This window comes from Dasypus novemcinctus, chromosome 8 (assembly GCF_030445035.2).
Source record: "Dasypus novemcinctus isolate mDasNov1 chromosome 8, mDasNov1.1.hap2, whole genome shotgun sequence".
NCBI classification, from domain to species: Eukaryota; Metazoa; Chordata; class Mammalia; order Cingulata; family Dasypodidae; genus Dasypus; species Dasypus novemcinctus.
The window spans coordinates 50,245,817-50,263,400 of record NC_080680.1 but is presented as its reverse complement, the minus strand read 5'-3'; the positions used below and the strand labels follow the sequence as shown (position 1 = coordinate 50,263,400).

The 17,584-nt window shown below is 38.1% G+C and overlaps 1 protein-coding gene across 16 annotated transcripts in view; it reads left to right on the top strand.

The window, feature by feature from the left end:
- PTPRD (protein tyrosine phosphatase receptor type D) overlaps positions 1-17,584 on the top strand; it is a 537,728-nt gene that overhangs the window by 462,784 nt on the left and 57,360 nt on the right. For all 16 annotated transcript variants that reach the window (XM_058301839.2, XM_058301846.2, XM_012519131.4 and 13 more), the window contains one exon: positions 16,446-16,621. In XM_058301839.2, the coding sequence (XP_058157822.1) occupies positions 16,446-16,621 (176 nt within the window). The remainder of the gene's footprint in view (positions 1-16,445; positions 16,622-17,584) is intronic.

Below are 17,584 nucleotides of genomic sequence, written 5' to 3'. Positions count from 1 at the left end.
GTGGATGATTTTCATAAAATTTACATGTTCTTTCTTTATTTCCAATTTTAAAATCTAAAAAAATCTTAATAGTAACTGTTTTAGTTTTTGCCAAAGGGGTGCCAATGCAAGGTACCAGACATCTATTGAATTTTATAATGAGGATTTATTTGGGAGTAAAAGCTTACAGTTAGTTCTAAGGCCATGAAATGTCCAAATCAAGGCATCAGCGGAGATGCTTTCTCACCAAAGTCAGCTACTATTGATCCCAGTGTGCTGCTATGTGGTAAAGCAAGATGACTACTGATCTCTAAAGGTTTCAGCCTTCCCCTCTGGACTCTCCGTCTCCTCTTGAGTAGTACCGTTGGCCTAGCCTCTTGGGACTCTGTACTTAAGCGATTCTGTAATCTTCTGTCTTCTCACATAGGGTTTATCTCTTAGAGCTTCTATACTGGCCTCTCAGCTGTGGGCAAAACATGTCTTTTCTTTCACATGGCAGTTCCCTTTTTCCTTTTCTGCCTGTCTGAGTAAATCTGTTTATGTCAGACCCAACAAGGGGGCAGGAACTCAACCTGAGTCACACCTCACTGAGTAGTCCAATCAAAAGCCTTATAGCGATCTTAACAGGTACCCTAACAAAGCCCTCTCAACTGAATTTAATACAATCAAAGGGTATCACACCCAGAGGAATAGATTGGTTTACAAGCCTAATCTTTTTCTTTTTGGAATTCATAAAATAATCACAAACATCATGCTCCACCCTCTGAACCCCAGAAAGACATTACAATATTTCAAAAAACTTTAAATCATTTCAGTAGCAATGCTAAGTACAAAACCACATCAAAATCAGTTATAGGAATACAGTTTGTCTTGGAGCAAAGTTCTGCTCTGACTGTAGATAAAACTTAAAAAACACATTATCTGCTTCCAATATGAAAAGAAAGGAAAAACGTAAGATAAATATGTACATTACCACAAGAAGAATTTGGTAGGGAAATATGCGCCTGGGGCCCCCAACAGTTTTGAAAATCTGCAGGACATACTCGATTAGATTTCAAAGTCTGTGAGTCATCCTTAAAATGGTGATTTCTTCTTCTCCTCAGGGGCTTCATGGGGCCCCACCTGTTCCATGGGCTTTCCCGTTGGCCATTTTCTCAGTTCCACTCATCAAGCATCTGGATGGTGACTAAACTCTAGATCTCACCCTCCAAGAATATTTGGATGACAGCCACACTTTCTCCTTAGGACAATGAGGTGGTGGCAGCATTCTCCCTAATCTCTGGCATACAGGGCCAATCCCTCCAGAACAGTGGTGTGGTGACCAAACTCTCCCCAACCACCAAGGAACATGCTCCACCCTCTCTGTAGCCTGTGGTGGCCAAACTCTTCCTGAGCAACGGACTGGAACATCCACCCTCTTCAAATGCCAGAGCAAACTCACTCTCGCCGTTCACATGGGTGAAGTCCCTCTCTTGGCCTGAGGAGATGTATTAATCCCAGACCTCAGCTTCCACGGTTTTCCACTTAAAGCCATTCTCCCTTCAATCTCTCCCCTGCCCATCCCTTTTAGTCCAGGCTGAAAGTGGTGTCATTCATACAGGTCTCACAAAAAGCTTGTTGGTTTAGCATGCAGGAAACAGGACCAAGCCATCAGACAGTAAGACTTTCCACAAGTCCTTCTGTTTTTTTTGTCCGCTTCTGTTGTTGTCAGAGGCATGGGAATCTGTGTTTCTTTCTGTTGCATCATCTTGCTGTGTCAGCTCTCTGTGTGTGTGGCGCCATTCCCAAGCAGGCTGCACTTTCTTTCACGCTGGGTGGCTCTTCTTACAGGGCATGCTTCTTGCGCGTGGGGCTCCCCTACGTGGGGGACACCCCTGCGTGGCAGGGCACTACTTGTGCACATCAGCACTGTGCATGGGCCAGCTCCACACGGGTCAAAGAGGCCCTGGGTTTGAACCGTGGACCTCCCATTTGGTAGATGGATGGTCTATCCACTGGGCCAAGTCTGCTTCCCCGCAAGTCCTTGAATAACTGCTTTTCTGATCCTGACTTACAAGTTTCAAGTTTAGTTAATTCCTCAAATGGTGCTCTATCATCTGGGGGCTTGATTTCCAGAAGCTTGGAATTTCCCAAATCATTAGTCTCTCGTTTTTTGGGGCCCAGCAGTGTAGTTCTCAGCATATCTCTTTCGCCTTACATTTTGCTAGAAGCTGCAAGAAGAAGCCAGGCCTTGTTTTCCACATTTACTTTGGACATCTCCTCAGCTAAATGTCCAAGCTAATTGTTTGCAAATTCTGCCTTCCATCTAACATCAGGAACCAATCTAGCAAAATTTCCTGCAATTTTAAAACAGATAACCTTTCCTCCAATTTCCAAAAATAGTTTCAACATTTCCTTCTAAGGCCTCACTGGAAATAACTTTAGGGTCCATATTCCTACAACGAAGCAATCTAGGCCTTTCCCTTCAAGCATCTTACAATTTCTGCAGAAATATCCCTTACCCTTTATAAAACCATTCCAGCATTTTTGGTAATCACAGCAGCACAATTCCACTGTTCTGGAAGTTGACTGTATTAGTCAGAGTTCTCTAGGGAAACAACTGACAAAAGATATGTCAATAGTATGGGATTTTATGAAATTGTCTCACACAACCATGGAGATGCCCAAGTTCAAATTCCATAGGGCAGGCTGCAAGCCAGGGACTCAGATGAAGGTCCTCTTGGAATCCCCCAGTAGACTCTGTTTATCTGAAGTAGAAGTGGGCATTCTCTCTCTGAATGTTGAAATCACTTCTCCTTTTAAGGCCTTCAACTGATTTGGATGAGACATTACTCGTTGCTGATGGCAGTCCCCTCAGTTGATTGTAGTTATAATCAGCCATTTATGCAATCAACTCACTGATGATTAACCTCCATGAAATGCCCTTGTATTACATTTAGCCCAGTGCTTGCTTGACCAAACAACTGGGTACCATTACCTGACCGAGCTGACACATAAGACTAAACATCACAGTACCATCTTCTTTCAAGTCTCTGAAATCATCTCCAGAGTAAGAAAGAAACGAAACTAAATTGCAAAGAGAGGAGAGAATCCATTTTTCCATTAATAAATTGAAATGAAATCATAGAAATGAAATAAATGAATGCAAGTTGAAAATCTAGAATGATCTTGTCTAGATAACTTACCAGCGTGCCTTAGCTGCATGATAGCATTGCTTTCTCACAATTAGGCCCTGCTGTACTACCAGTTCCCTGTACTTGTGCCACTTGGTTATTTTTCTTAACTTGTTATTTTCTACCATCTTAAGAAAGTTTGTCAAAGGACAAATAATGTACTTCATCATACCATACCTTTATTATGATACTTGGAAACTCCATAAATTTCATTCCTATGCTATTTTTAGTATAAAAGCCAAAGCACTTGAATCAGACTAAAACCTGCCATTTCATAGCTCTCTACCACAAATACACCCTAAATCTAGAGCTGACCCAGAAACCAAAAGTCTTTCCATTTTAAGTATGGTGCAAAAGGTTAGAAGCATTTAATTGAAGTTTATGGACTATTCAGAGAACTTTAATCTAGATTACAACCATGAACAGCATTTTATCTTAGACTAAACCCTAACCAGCAAATTATTTAAGGAGGCAAACAAGCATTTTAGATCTTAAGCCCAGGAGACAAAAAGCTGGCAACTGAAACCACAGAACCACTAACCAAGGCTTCTCCTATAAAAGAAGCTTTGATTACACAGGGCCAGATTTTTTAAGTATATTAAAATCTTCAGTAACATCATACACAGTTTATACGAAATAGTGTGTTTGCTTTCTTTCCATCTGTGGTTCTAACTTAGATGACTTTGGTTTAGGGTTTTACTTTGGGTGTTTTTGTTGTTATTTTTTTTCTCCCTTTTTACTAGCCACTCTTTTTGTGTTACTTAGCAGAGGGATTTGACAGAAGATCAGAGAAAAAACTGGAAGTTGCCACAGTGATTTGTGTTCTCTTTATCCTTGTTTAATAGAGCAAAAGTGTTACTCTATTCCCCTCAAGAGGTGGCAGGGGAAAAAATGAAAATAGTCAGGAATTCAGTTACCAATGTGCTAACTGAACCTCTTGAAAATCCTGATACTTCTTGACATTTCTCCAAATCACAGCCTTTTTATTTATGTTGGGAAAATGCAGAATAAATTTAAGAGCACTAATTACAAAATGCTTTCATATGTTGTTGAATTATGAGGTAAGTAGTATGGATAATACAGTTGAATTTTTGGCCTGTCCAATTGCCATTGGTGTCCCCATGTATAAGCAGTTCTTATGAAAAAAAAATAGCAATTCCCAAAGAACAGAGGTGTTGGGATTTATTTTAATGAATTAAGATAAATATCCTCAAATAAAGTTTAAATGGAATATACTATTTGCATATCCATAAATATAATATATAATAATATACTTAGTCTGGCAAAATCCAAAATTCTGCAGGGAATATACTTTTATTAAAGTGGAAAAGAGAGTTAGACAACATATAAGAATAAGAAGGAGGAAATCTAGGTTTGGGTTGCAGCTCTGTCACTAACTAGCTTTGTAAATTTGACTTCTCTGAGTATCAATATCCTGAGCTCTAAGCTCTTTCACTTCTGACTTCTAAAGGTTATTTCTATGTAGTTTTCATATCAATAATCCTATTTACTACACATATAACATTTTACCAGAACTATGGGTATCCATGTTAGATATGAGAAAACTGAATTTCAGACAGAGAATTCATTTTTCCATAGTGTATAGGAAGTATCACACAAATTAGAATTCAGCTCTTCCAGTTCCTAACCCTGGGCTTTCACTGGCCCACATTACTCTGCTTTTCTACTGATACAGGATGTGCCTGTGACTGAGGAATTTAGCATGTATCCAAAAGCCCAGCCCTTTCTTTTTGCCCAAAAATCCATCTTATTATTTGGCATTAGCCAGTGGGGAAAACACACACATTGCATTTTAGTACTTTATTTCCTCTTTTATGGCATAACTAACCAGAGGCAGTAAACCATATGGGGACTCATCAGTGATCCAAATGCATCAGAGTCATAACATTGTAGAGTAAAGCCAAATGCATCTGTCCGTACCTAAATGATTCCACAGGTGATCTACTTACCTCAAATAGCGTTTGATGTGTCTTCATTTTCTCCAAAACATATCCAACAGCATATTATTTATCATCACACTATGTAACTAGCAAAAATTAAATGTAATTACCTCATTCCTGGATAACAAGGAGCTTTTTTGATCCTAACAAATTAGTTCATCTTCACTTTTGCAAGAAGTATGCTTCCATTAGTGAGATTATAATTAGCATTTCACTTTAGGCATCATTTGACATGGATTTTTTAAAATTGTTGGCCACATCTAAAAATAAAGCAAATTTAAAAATCCTACTTTGCAATTCAACCACAAAAGACAAGTTATAATAGGTATTATCTGGGAGCTACTGTGTGTCAGGCACCATGTCATGGATGTTATGTACATTATCTTTGGTATTCAGAATAACCCGAAAAGTGTCATCATCTACTTTACAGATGAGGAAACTGAGACCTTTAAAATGCCAGGTAACTTAAGATCAGTAACAGGTAAATGGCAGAGTGAGAATTCTAGTATCTGTTAGTCTGACTCCAGGCTGCTCTTCTCGCCAGTAGACCTCAGGCCTGGAACCACTTTTCAAGTCATGGTGGCTGTGCCTGTGTACTTCATTCTAAGTCACCTGAGACGACGGCCAAGGATTTTTGAAATACACATTTTGAAGTACTTATCCCAGAAATCTTAGAGTTTGAGGTCTTAAGTTGTGTTCTTAGTCACCAAAGTGAATTTTTCCAAAGAATCAACAACATATTTCACAACTGCTTAATGGTTTCCTGTAAAGTTGTTTATTTGCTTAATATTATGTTTTAAGGGATATTGGGAAGAGCACTGAATAGGAAAATTGAAAATTTAATCCCAGTTTAAGGAGTCATATGACCTGGCCATGTCACTTAATGCAGTTATTATTAACACTTCTAGACAGCTGTATCCTTTCGAGAAATCGATGAATGTGTTAAATCCCCCTTAAAACAAAGGCCATCGATACACACAGGTGGCTTACTATTTCACAGGTTTCATGGACACACAAGCCCTGTGCAAGCCCATTCTCCAGTTTAGGAACTCCTGTTGAAAATTGATTTTAAAACCAGCAATCAATAGAAAATAAATAATTGAATCTTGAACAATACGGGACTAGCTCTTTCAAGAAAAATCATTTAAGTCAGACAGTTTATTCCAAATAGGGCCAATTTATGACTCTCCCACCAAGCCAGGTTTAAATGTTTTTATCTATGAGAAAGTTAGAAATAACAAAGAATAAACCACTTCATGTCTTTGGCATTCTTCAACACTAATGCTAGTTAATTTGATAAAGCTTAGTAAAATATGAGTTTGTTTTACTTTTTATGGTTTGTGGAGCATATATAATTAAAAATTGTTGAAACAAAGAAAAATTAATTCAGTAACCCTTTAACAAGTATCTTCTCAGAAGGGTCCATATGCTACTCAAGTACATCTTTCCTGTTAAAGCATCCTAGGTCATTCTTGTTTCTGAATTGCCCTTTGTGATCATGGACAAGTTACTATGTCTCAGTTTAATCTCTACAATGGGTTTTATAATAGCTAACCACTTCGAAGAATTATTAGAAGGATTAAGTGAAGGAATGCATGTAAAGCCCTTTGGACAGTGCTTGTTACAAAGAAAATGCCTAATAAATACCAGGAGCTATCAAGATTGTTATTAGTGCTATTCTGAATTCCATTATTACTATGGGTAGGTCTTTATATGCTCAGGTGGAATTTCTTTTGTACATAACCCATGGAAAAATAAATAAGACCCAAATGAGGTAGATGCATATATTTGGAGTACTCTATGAAGCAAGAGAAAATATTGGTGTTTGAAAAATGGAGACCAAACCCATATTAGCATTACAGATTTCAACAGGGGAAAGAAATGTGTTCTTTTAAATGGAAATTCAAAATATATCAGCTGCCCTTTGATTTGCATAATAGGAGCAATTCAGAAAATTCCATATGTAAATAATATAGATGATATTACAACAACATGATTATTTGTGAGATGGGCAATTTAACACCTTTAAAATGAGAAAGCAGCTCAGAGGGAATCACCACTGCTAAAATAAATCTAATTTACAAAATCGTAACAAAGACAGGAAACTGCTGCTGTTCTGTAATGTTGGTTCACCAGTTGCCACAACACAGTAGTGCTCTATGCTTAAGTCATGCCTTAGCCTTTCTGCCCAGTTTTTTCAAATCAATGGATAAGTCTCTGAAGATTCATTTAAAACAGCTGCCAGCACATGCTAACTTAGTCTCTGCTTTCATATCTGACCTATGCTGTGAAGTATTCTATTTTTTTCTTTTTATAGGTCTTAATACCTAGTAACCTGATGTATTTTCAACAGGTAAAAAAACAAACTCCAAAGAATAAGTTAGTACAACCTATCCAACATTTTCTAATAGATGTTTAATGACAGTAAATATAAATCTTCCACATGAAGCTGACATCAAAGAATTAAAATTATTTCCCCAGTAAAAAGAGAATTCCTTATAGTTACCTGCATTTTTTTCCCACACCCACCTAAAAAATATGATCCTTTTTCATGCCCCCAATTTCCTTTTTTCTTCCCTCTTCTCTCTCTCTCTCTCTCCTTTGTTTTGTTTTGCTACTGAAAGTTCTATTTAAGGTACTGAAGTAAGTTTGTTAGAATATACACTCCTTTTCATAAAAAACAAAACCCATTTTTCTGAATTACATCCAATTATTGGTTGGGTTCATTTTTCTCCCATTGTTCAGAACATCAGTCATTGATTTAGGCTAACGGTTTCTTTAGCATTTTCAGTCTTTCCCTTTTCAAGTTAATTGTTTGCAAGCATGACAGTGTTTAATCCTTTTATTTCAGGTTTGTTGTGTTTTTTTTTTTACACATAAAAACATCTCTCTTTATGAGTAGTGGTGCATAGAAAAATGTTTATAGCTTAGATTGGCTTAAATAGAAAGTTGAATGGGATTTAGCCTTTGGGAATTTAGAACAATTTCACAGGGTGCTTGCAGCTTGAGTAAAAATTACCATCTGATTAGAGCAGTTTAAATGGCCTCTTTCTCCTATGTGGAGCTGAGCAGTGGCTGTGCAGGTCTCTTATTTCCCTGGCTTCTACTTCAGCCTCTACCTATTTCTTACCTGGAAAAGGAGAAAAAACCTTTTTAAGAGATGGGTGATGTGGTTTGTTTTTTTCCTTTACTTATGTTCCCAAGAAGTTAATTGACGACCAAGTCAGAAAACTCTGTGAGTTTATTTTTATCTCCATTGCCTTTGGGTTCAGTTATTGGGATTTTTTCTTTTCATTTTAATTGTACATCTATGTAGATTAATGAAACTGCTTCACTACTCTGAAGCAATTGAGAAAACTGCTGTCATCTGTGGTATTGCTCTGCCATTAGAATATAGGCACGGGGTGTTAATTGTTGGCAAGTTGTAAAATAATTTCTGTTCTTTTGGTTTATGAGGAGTTTTGTTGTTGTTGTTTTCTTTTAATTTAAAAGCTCAAATGGGAATTTCCAGATTAGGAATTACTTTTCATTGGTAAAGTATTTAGGAATGATTGTTCTTATTTAATTTATAAATAACTAATATACATGCGGAATTTTTAGAACTTTCATACACCTGACTCATTTGAGATGTTGGGTGAGGCCGTTGTGAGAATGATGCTTACTTAGTAGTAATGAGAAGACTGAGACTCCAAAATGTTCTTATAGACAAGGCTCCTGTAGTTTGATCCTGTCTTCCTCATTGCTGCATGAAACCTTATAACTATTGCATCCCTCGGGATATAACTGATTTGAGCACAACTCTGTGATGTGGCTGAAAATGTGGCCTATGTGCTGTGTTATTTCAGGGCAGAGTGGCCCCTAACTAGAAAGGAGCTCTTTGCATCATAGAGTGCTCACGATTGACCAACACTTGGCGCTAACCTTGGAATGCATTCAAAGCTATTTTATGCACCACAGCCTTTCCTTTGCCCATTCTCAAAGCCCAGCCTTCTCAGCAGCATGAAGGTATGGAAAACCAGGTAGTTAAGTCCACAAACTATTAAGAGGGTGAAGACTGGGCTCACATAATCTCTGAAAGTACCTGTGTTCCCACTGCTTATGTGTGGTGATGAGCTACGATGCCCACAGAGCAACATGTGCTTTTAACAACAACTGTCATGTATTCTGCAGAAGTGTGAAGGGTAATTTGCCAAACTGCAGTTACATCTGGGGATATTGTGGCAAATAGTACATTATGCCTTTGCAAGAAATCCTTCATTATGCCAGTTCAGGTCCCGTCGTGAAGGGTGGCCACCAGTTAAAAAGCCTGTGTCCTCTGGAATTAAATGAATTTACTTATTGATTATTACTGCAATTTCATTTTCTATTTTATAGTTTTGCTGGTGCCGGCAAACAAAGTAAACATTTTTCCTGCATTGTGGGGTGTGAAAATTGTTATCTTAGTCTTAAACAGCAGTGGGTTGTCATTAGTTTTGTGTGTAAGAGTGGAGGAGGGACACATTTACTAAATAAAAGGTAGTTCTCATACTCTTTTGGTAATGGGGGCCAGGGATTGAACCCAGGACTTCGTATGTGGGAAGCTGGTACTCAAGCACTGAGCCACGCAGACTCCCCTGAGTTGGTTTTTTGTTTGTTTGTTTTGCTTGTTGTTTGTTTTTGTTTTTTCAGGAGTCACTGGGAACTGAACCCAGGACCTCCCGTGTGGGAGGCATGTGCTCAATCACTTGAGCTACATCCACTCCCTCTCTCTTGAGTCTTGAGTACATCTATCTTACAAGAAATAATAGGCTTATCAAAAACAATTTATTTTTAATACAGTCTCACAGCTAATGAATTGAAGAATTTACAGGAAATAGACGTAACTGACTTTTGATGCCATATTGCGAGTTGAAACAGAGTAAAACTACTCAACTGAATGTCCATATCCAACTCTGCTGTGCAGCATCAGTTTATCCCTTGGAGCCATGGACAGGATTCTGCTGTCCTTCAAATGCTCCTGCCTCTTACTCATTCTCACCAAGGAAAGCTTCTTTCCATGGACAAACTGCCAGCTAGTCTAGTTCACACCACCTCCTCTTGTTTTGTTTTATTGTACTTTAGTATTTCATTTTATTTTATTTTACTTTATTTTTTTTTCCTCATGAGCTTCCAATCAAGATTTGAAGTGTCAGTTTCCCTCAAATATCTCATTTTAGCTCCTCAGAGATAGAAGCGATAGGAGTCAGCTTGAAAGAGCATCAGAGCATGTTCCTCCCTAATCTGAGAATCACAAAACCTCTACTTATCTTAAAATAACTTCACAGAGATCTCCAAATCCAAGAAAGTTAAGAATCCTAGAGGGAGACCTCTTATTTTAGAACACTGAAGGACTCAAGAGAATCAGTTTGTCCAACACGTGTTTAACAGAGAAGCAGTCAGAGTTCTGGATGAGAAGAATAACTGGCAAAATGTCAAAGAACAGACTACCAATAGCCCTAGACCACAAGTCCTTTTTCCTGGGCCGATTTCTCCAAGTTCTTGGCAAGTATATGGTATTATCCCAAAACATTAAAACGTCCTCCCTACAATGTGGATGATGCAATAGTACCCACATTTTTCTTATGACTGTTTAATTTCACATCGATAAACTAATCCATGTATTATTTGGAGTCCTGATTTTTCACTTAACATCAGGTCAGAAGTCATTCCCCACATTATTGAACACCCTTTCAACAAAAGAAAACCTTTCAAATCAAATTTTCAGCTGGCCCAAGAAAGTCTAATCCAAAGCAAATTGGATCTATTTTCTTTAAGGAGCCACATGACCCAGTTAGTCCTCTTCAAGTTAATAGAAAGGAAATTTATTTTAACCCTGCCAGGACAAAATAGCTCAGATAGTATGTTTTTTTGATGTTGTGGCATACTTCCAGGGTTTTAAAACATACTTCACTAAGTAATTATTCATGACAAATATTTTTTCAAACAAAGTAGCTTCCTCTTTCCATGGAGTCCCTCTCCTTCTTTTAATATTCAAACACATGCAGAAACAATGTCACCAAGCCCTGTCTTATTACTCCCATGCTTAGATGAAGAGCAGGGCATTGTTAATACATCTTGAACTGATGATAAAATTTCCTAAGTTTTAGAGACAATTAAGAGAAAGTTGATTCCGAAGTCCATGCCCAGGCTTATTTTTCCACTGAAAATGATAACTAGCAATTACCAGAAAATACAATGAGAGACTAAAACTTGATTACCTCTGTTCAAATAGCTCTGTTTGCCATGGCTTGCTGTACACAAAGAACACAGAAGCATAGCTCTGCCAATTACTCACCTCTGTACAATATGATGTTTTTACAGGCTTGAGTTGTCCAGCCCCATGTTTAGTTTTCTCTTCACACAGAGACCCAGGATAAGATTTGTAGGTGATATTTTTAAGCACCACAAAAGAGAACAGCCCATTAAATGGTAAAATACTCTACAATACAGGAACAAATAAGAATAATCTGAAGTCAGAGGACCTGGCCTCAGTTTTCTTATTTATATGGTGGTTAGAATGATAAATAATCATTTGTGTTGTTGACAGGTATTAATTGGAGAGTACACATGAGATAATACATGGTAAACTGTGGAAACTTACTGACTTATAAATGTAGCTAAGCCTTGGACTTCTAGGAAAGAGCATGTCTTAGATCAAAGTGCCCTTCTTTAACAATGACAATAAAACCAGTTGACTCCAAGGGACTGTTCTGTCCTGAGATTTTTCACTATGGCAACCTAAAGGGGAAATTTTTTATCTTGCTCATGCTAATTTAGAAACCCTTGCCAAAAAGTAACAGACACCATTATTATCATATTATTGGAAGAAGTTCTCCTTGACTTCAAGAAATAAAAGCAATCAGCTAAATTATAGTAATTCTATATTCTTTCAGCACTGAATTTTAAGTTAGACTTCCATCCAGCATTTTCCCAGGGAATTCCATTAATTCTCACGTACTTCTTTAGGATTATTAGTGTACTCTGATTAGTGTTGCATTAGTAGATGCAAATCATTTTCTGAATAAGCAGGGAATTGAAAATTAAATAAGCAAATACACATGCTATGGAGAAGGTCATTCCAAAAAAGTAAAAGAATTTAATAGATCTAGCCTCCCAGCAAAAATGGCCCAATGAGGGAAGCGGGTGTGGCTCAAACAATTGGGCTCCCATCTACCATATAGGAGGTCCAGGATTTGATGCCCAGGACCTCCTAGTGAAGGTAAGCTGGCCCGTGTGGCAAGCTGGCCCATGCAGAGTGCTGACCTGCATGGAGTGCTGCCCTGTGCGGGAGTGCTGGTCCACAAGGAGAGGTGATGCAGCAAGATGATGCAACAAAAAAGAGACACAGACACAGAAGAGAGAGAATAAGAGGTGCAGAAAATCAGGGAGCTGAGGTGGTGCAAGAGAACAATCACCTCTCTCCAATTCTGGAAGGTCCCAGGGTCAGTTCCCAGAGCCTCCTAATGAGAATACAAGCAGAACACAGAAGAACACACAGTGAATGGACATAGAGAGCAGACACTGGAGGGAGGGGAGAGAAATTAATAAATAAATAAATCTTAAAAAAGAAAATGACCCAACCAAGAGCTACTCAAGAAACACCTATCGCCCCCTAACACTATGAAATCCAGAATATTTCACAGGGCTGATTGGACAATCGTTCTGTGTCCTGAGTCACATTGAAAACCAGGGTCTTATCTACTCAAAACAGACTTTGGCTGTTTAATTTTGGCTCCCAGTTTGGGGTTAGTATTTTTAAAAGGGCAAACCCCACCCTTTCTAAAATATTTTCTCATTCCTCATTCTATTCAGTTTGGTGTGCTGGGTTGTTTGAATAAAGCCAGGACACATTAGATCTTAGAACTTCTGGAGAACATAGTCATCTCTCACATCTCCAAATTGCAAAGGACTTCTCAGAACTTACCTGACGTGTCTTTTCACCAGAGTTGACAAAGGGGTTTGCCAGAAGGCAGCTTTCATGCCAGGTCCATCTCCGAACAGACAAGTATCAAAATGGAAGAGGAGCCTCAGCATTCCTTTTAGCATGTAAACATTACCCTAATAATTAGCTCTAATAACTCTTTATGGGGTTTTGTTATCAACTCTCTTCTTTTCAAAGTAACAAGTCCCACATTCGCAAAGCATCTGGTGACGCCAAAATTGAGGCCAGGTCCCATGGTCCTTTGAAGTCTTCAGGCAGCGCTTTAAAATTCTCATCCCTAGGAATTGGAACCACCATTCAACAGTGACCCATCCAAGCAACAGCAAGAGCAAAAGACAAACCCGAAACTATTTTGTTGTTCAGGCTTGAGGTGTATGTCAGAAACTATTCATTACATAACGGATTGAGATTTCTGCGTGAGTGCTGAAGAGGTTTATTCCCTTCCTTTAGGTATGAGTCTCACGTCCTTCTCCTCCATGTCCTCAGATACATTTTTCAGACACAATTGTTATCCTTGAGAAGGGGGAAAATGGCAAATTGCCAATTTATACATTTTCTAAGTCATTAACCCAGATTTCTCCATCTGAATTTTCTCAATAACAAAATAAAAGTTTTCTGTATTTTGTTACTGAGTTAGAACCTTAGCCAGAATCCTTCTTATCAATTCTTTAATGTTGTTAACTGCTAAATTGATGTTTTTTGAAAGTGGGCTTTTCCTGTGTTATAAGATGGATTCATTCTTGGCTCAGAACCAAATCCTCTGGACATGTAGATGTGCATGCTTCCCAGTGGCTGTAACCTGAGGAGTTTATTTAAACTGTCCTTTGAATCTACAGTAATTTGGTGTCAGGGAGGAATAGGATCTTTATCAACAAAGGGCTGCCAGAACCCGACTGCTTCTTGAGTAGCAGTAATAGATGAATAATGTTACAACCAACCGTGCATTTCAGTTTTTGTTCAAAAGGCTTTTCAGCTAATGCTGGTGGTATTCCATATCCATGCATTCATTTCGGAGCTCAGTAGTTCCCATCTGACTTTCATTACTTTTCTTGGGAGGATCAGTTTTACAATTGGAATCAGAAAAGCAGTCAAAGTAATTGCAAGTGGCAATCAGTGAAATATAACAATTTTAGCTTGGGAGCATATGTTCCCTTATAAAGAAAATACCATCCTTTCTTTTTCCATAATTCCAGGACTCACCTTTTCCCAGGGACCATGCACATGTTCTGGTTCTCCCTCCCATCTCACAGCAATGGCCCTGAGAAGTACTTGTCCCCCTCCAGGGATAGGCAGCTCATTTTCTCCCTAAGAAACCTATTCCTTTTCCATCCTGACAACGTAAAATTTCTTTTTTACACTGGAGATGAAATCCATCTCTCTGTAGTTACAGCCTTCAGAATTGAAAACTTGGGTCTCAACAGAGTAAATCTAAACCTCTGTCTTCAGATACTCATGGGCAGCTCTCATCCCCAACCCCTAACTTCCTTTGCCAGGCTATAATATGTATTCCTTTCTCATATGGAATAGCGTGATATCTTTAATCACTCTGGTCACTCTACTTGGAAGAATTTCAGAATTGCCTAGATCTCTCTTAAAGGCATCATGGTGAAGGAAAATCAGAATATCTGATTAAAATTTATTTGACAGTTCTGTTAATTAACTTTCAGACCTGGGACAAGCAATATATACTCTTTGTCCCTTGGCACTACAAGGGTGAACAAAAGAGGCATGGTCTAGAGCAGGGGTTATTAAGCCTTTTTGTTCCATGGACCCCTTTGCTAGTCAGGTGAAAACCAACAACTCCTTACAACGTCCACACTACACTTGTGTATTATTTACTAAATATGTCATACCTGCACCATCACATCCCCACAAGAATAATGTTTTTTTGAATTTCAATTTAAGCTCACTGACCCCTAGTTACGAACTCCTGGTCTAGTGGTTGAAACAGCTAGTAAAACTTAAAATATAAAAGCTAACATATAAATAAAAAATCACAACCTGCAATAGTATGAAGAGTTGTAGGAAAGAACTCCGAGGCCCCTGGTTACTCAAAAGCAGGTCTTCTGAGATGAAAGTGAGCATTTTCCAATAAGGTGGGAAAAATCATGTTCTCGGATGTATGGTCCTAAGGTGGGAGACCAGTATTTCTAACAACTGAAGCAGTTATTCTGGCTTCATTTTAGAAGGTGAGGAAATAACTAGAATGAGATGAGTCTGAGCAGTGTAGAGTTCTGTAGGCAGTATTAAGAGTTTAGATTTTATTTGAAGTGCAATGGAAAGCCATTGTTGATTTTAAAGAAGAGAGCTTCCAACATCTGATACATATATATACATATATATATATTTTAATTGCTCTTGTGCTGGTTGTAGAAAAGACTGGAGAGGGCAAAAGGGGAAGTAGAATGAACAATTAGAAGGCAATTGTCATAATCCAGGGATAGGTTGATCTGATATTTTTAACAACCCCATGAAGTTTAAATGAGAAACAGTGCTTAACAGAGGTTAAGACACAGGCATCCCAGCTGGACTAACTATGTTTAAACTCAGTCCCATCAACGTGAGCAAGTCTCTTAATGTCTGTGCACTTCGGTATCCTCTGTGAAAGAAATGTCATGAAAGAACTTGTATCATAAGGTTTTTGTGAGAATTAAATTACACAGAGCAGTGCCTGTCATAGAAAGTGTTTTATCTAAGTGTTAGCTTCAATTATTATTGTTATACTTAGATGTTCTTTGCAGATTATAAATTGCACTGCAGATATGATGCACTGTTGAACTAGCAAAGGTAGAGCAGAAATGTCGTCCCCTAAATCCACATACTTTCTAGTTCTTTCCATGACCCTCAAGAGCACATTATCTTTTGAGGCAACAACATTGTACTGTTAACGGAGCTTAAGTTCCTTGTTAACTAAATCCGCAAAGATTTTTCATAATTATAATGTGCTTCACCCTATATTCCATTTTCAGACTCAGGCATTATTTTATTAATTTTTTGTTTGGTAATGGGGAAGAACAAGAGTGAGGAATGTGACTAGATTGCTTATCCTCCAAAACAAACTCTGTTTTGCTGGTGCAATGGAAAAGACAGAGAAAAGGCATTCTAGGGATCATCAGTTACATTTTTCTTTCTTTGGTAATCCACCTTATCATTTTAAGAAGACCGTTAGACTTTGCACATTGCATTTTCTTGCGTGATGGTCCTGACTTATCAGGACCTGTTTTTTATATTGCCTGAAACCTGAATTTAATTGTATCTTGCCTTCCTTAGCATAGTGAGGAACAACAATATAACACGGTCAATAGATCTCATCTCCTGCTGCTTCCTCTTCAGATATGTTCACCTAGTTGAATAACACTCCTTGTTTTGCAGGCATCCCAGGAAGTGACTATGTGAATGCCAACTACATAGATGGTTATAGGAAACAAAATGCCTATATAGCAACCCAGGGATCTCTCCCCGAAACATTTGGGGACTTTTGGAGAATGATATGGGAGCAACGGAGTGCCACAGTTGTTATGATGACGAAACTGGAAGAACGATCAAGGGTAAGAGTAGATATCCATGTCCTCACCCTTAAAATCTCCTCTCAAGTGGTCTCCATGCTGCATATTTTGTTCTGTTCAGAATCCAACCTTCCCCTGAGCTTTAACTTTCCTGCAGATGTTAATTGCATCAACAATTCTGATAAATCCCTTCTTTAAACTCATCTGGGTCTTTCAAAGAGGAAATTCTGTCATGCTATGATTGTTGCTATGTAGTTGCTAATGGGGGAAAAAATGTAGTATTCAAGGAAATAGACACCTTGGGAGAGAAAATACTTACTAGAATGAACCTCTCTTTAAAACTCACATTGAACATGAATGTACAGACTTTGGAGAAAACCACACCAAAATATACTTCTAGTATTTTCAACTTTTTCTTTCTCACAATCCGTAGTATAAGATTTAAAATTCTGTGAAAGAGGCTTTTATTCAAATAAGCATAAAGTCAGTACAGCCAGAAAAAATAATGTTTATTAATACCTGGCTGAGAAAACACATAAATGTGTAGAGGGCATTTGGCTAGTTCATACTCCTCCAAAATGAAGAGATTTTAATAATGGAGTCATTGATTTTTAAGGTCCAAGAAAGGAGTCTTATTCATCATCTGGGTCCAGTATTATGATGCATGGCACATTAGTTCAATGCTGTTTATTTGACAAAATAAAACAGAACGGGTAAGCAGTGTGCTATATTCCAAAGTGAATGTACAAATATTATAGCCTTATGATGAAAATGTAATCTTCAACCGTGAGAATTTAACCAACGTGCCTGTAAAAAATCAGTGAAGACAACGAACAAACATAAATGGGAAATGGAACTGTGAACTAAAGCAAATTTATTATTATTCTAGTAATGGAAGAACAGGTAGCTTTGATATAAAGACAGTGGTCATCAGAGGTTCTGGGGGGAGGGAGAGGGAAGAATAGGTATAACATGGGGCATTTTGGGGACATTGGAAATGTTCTG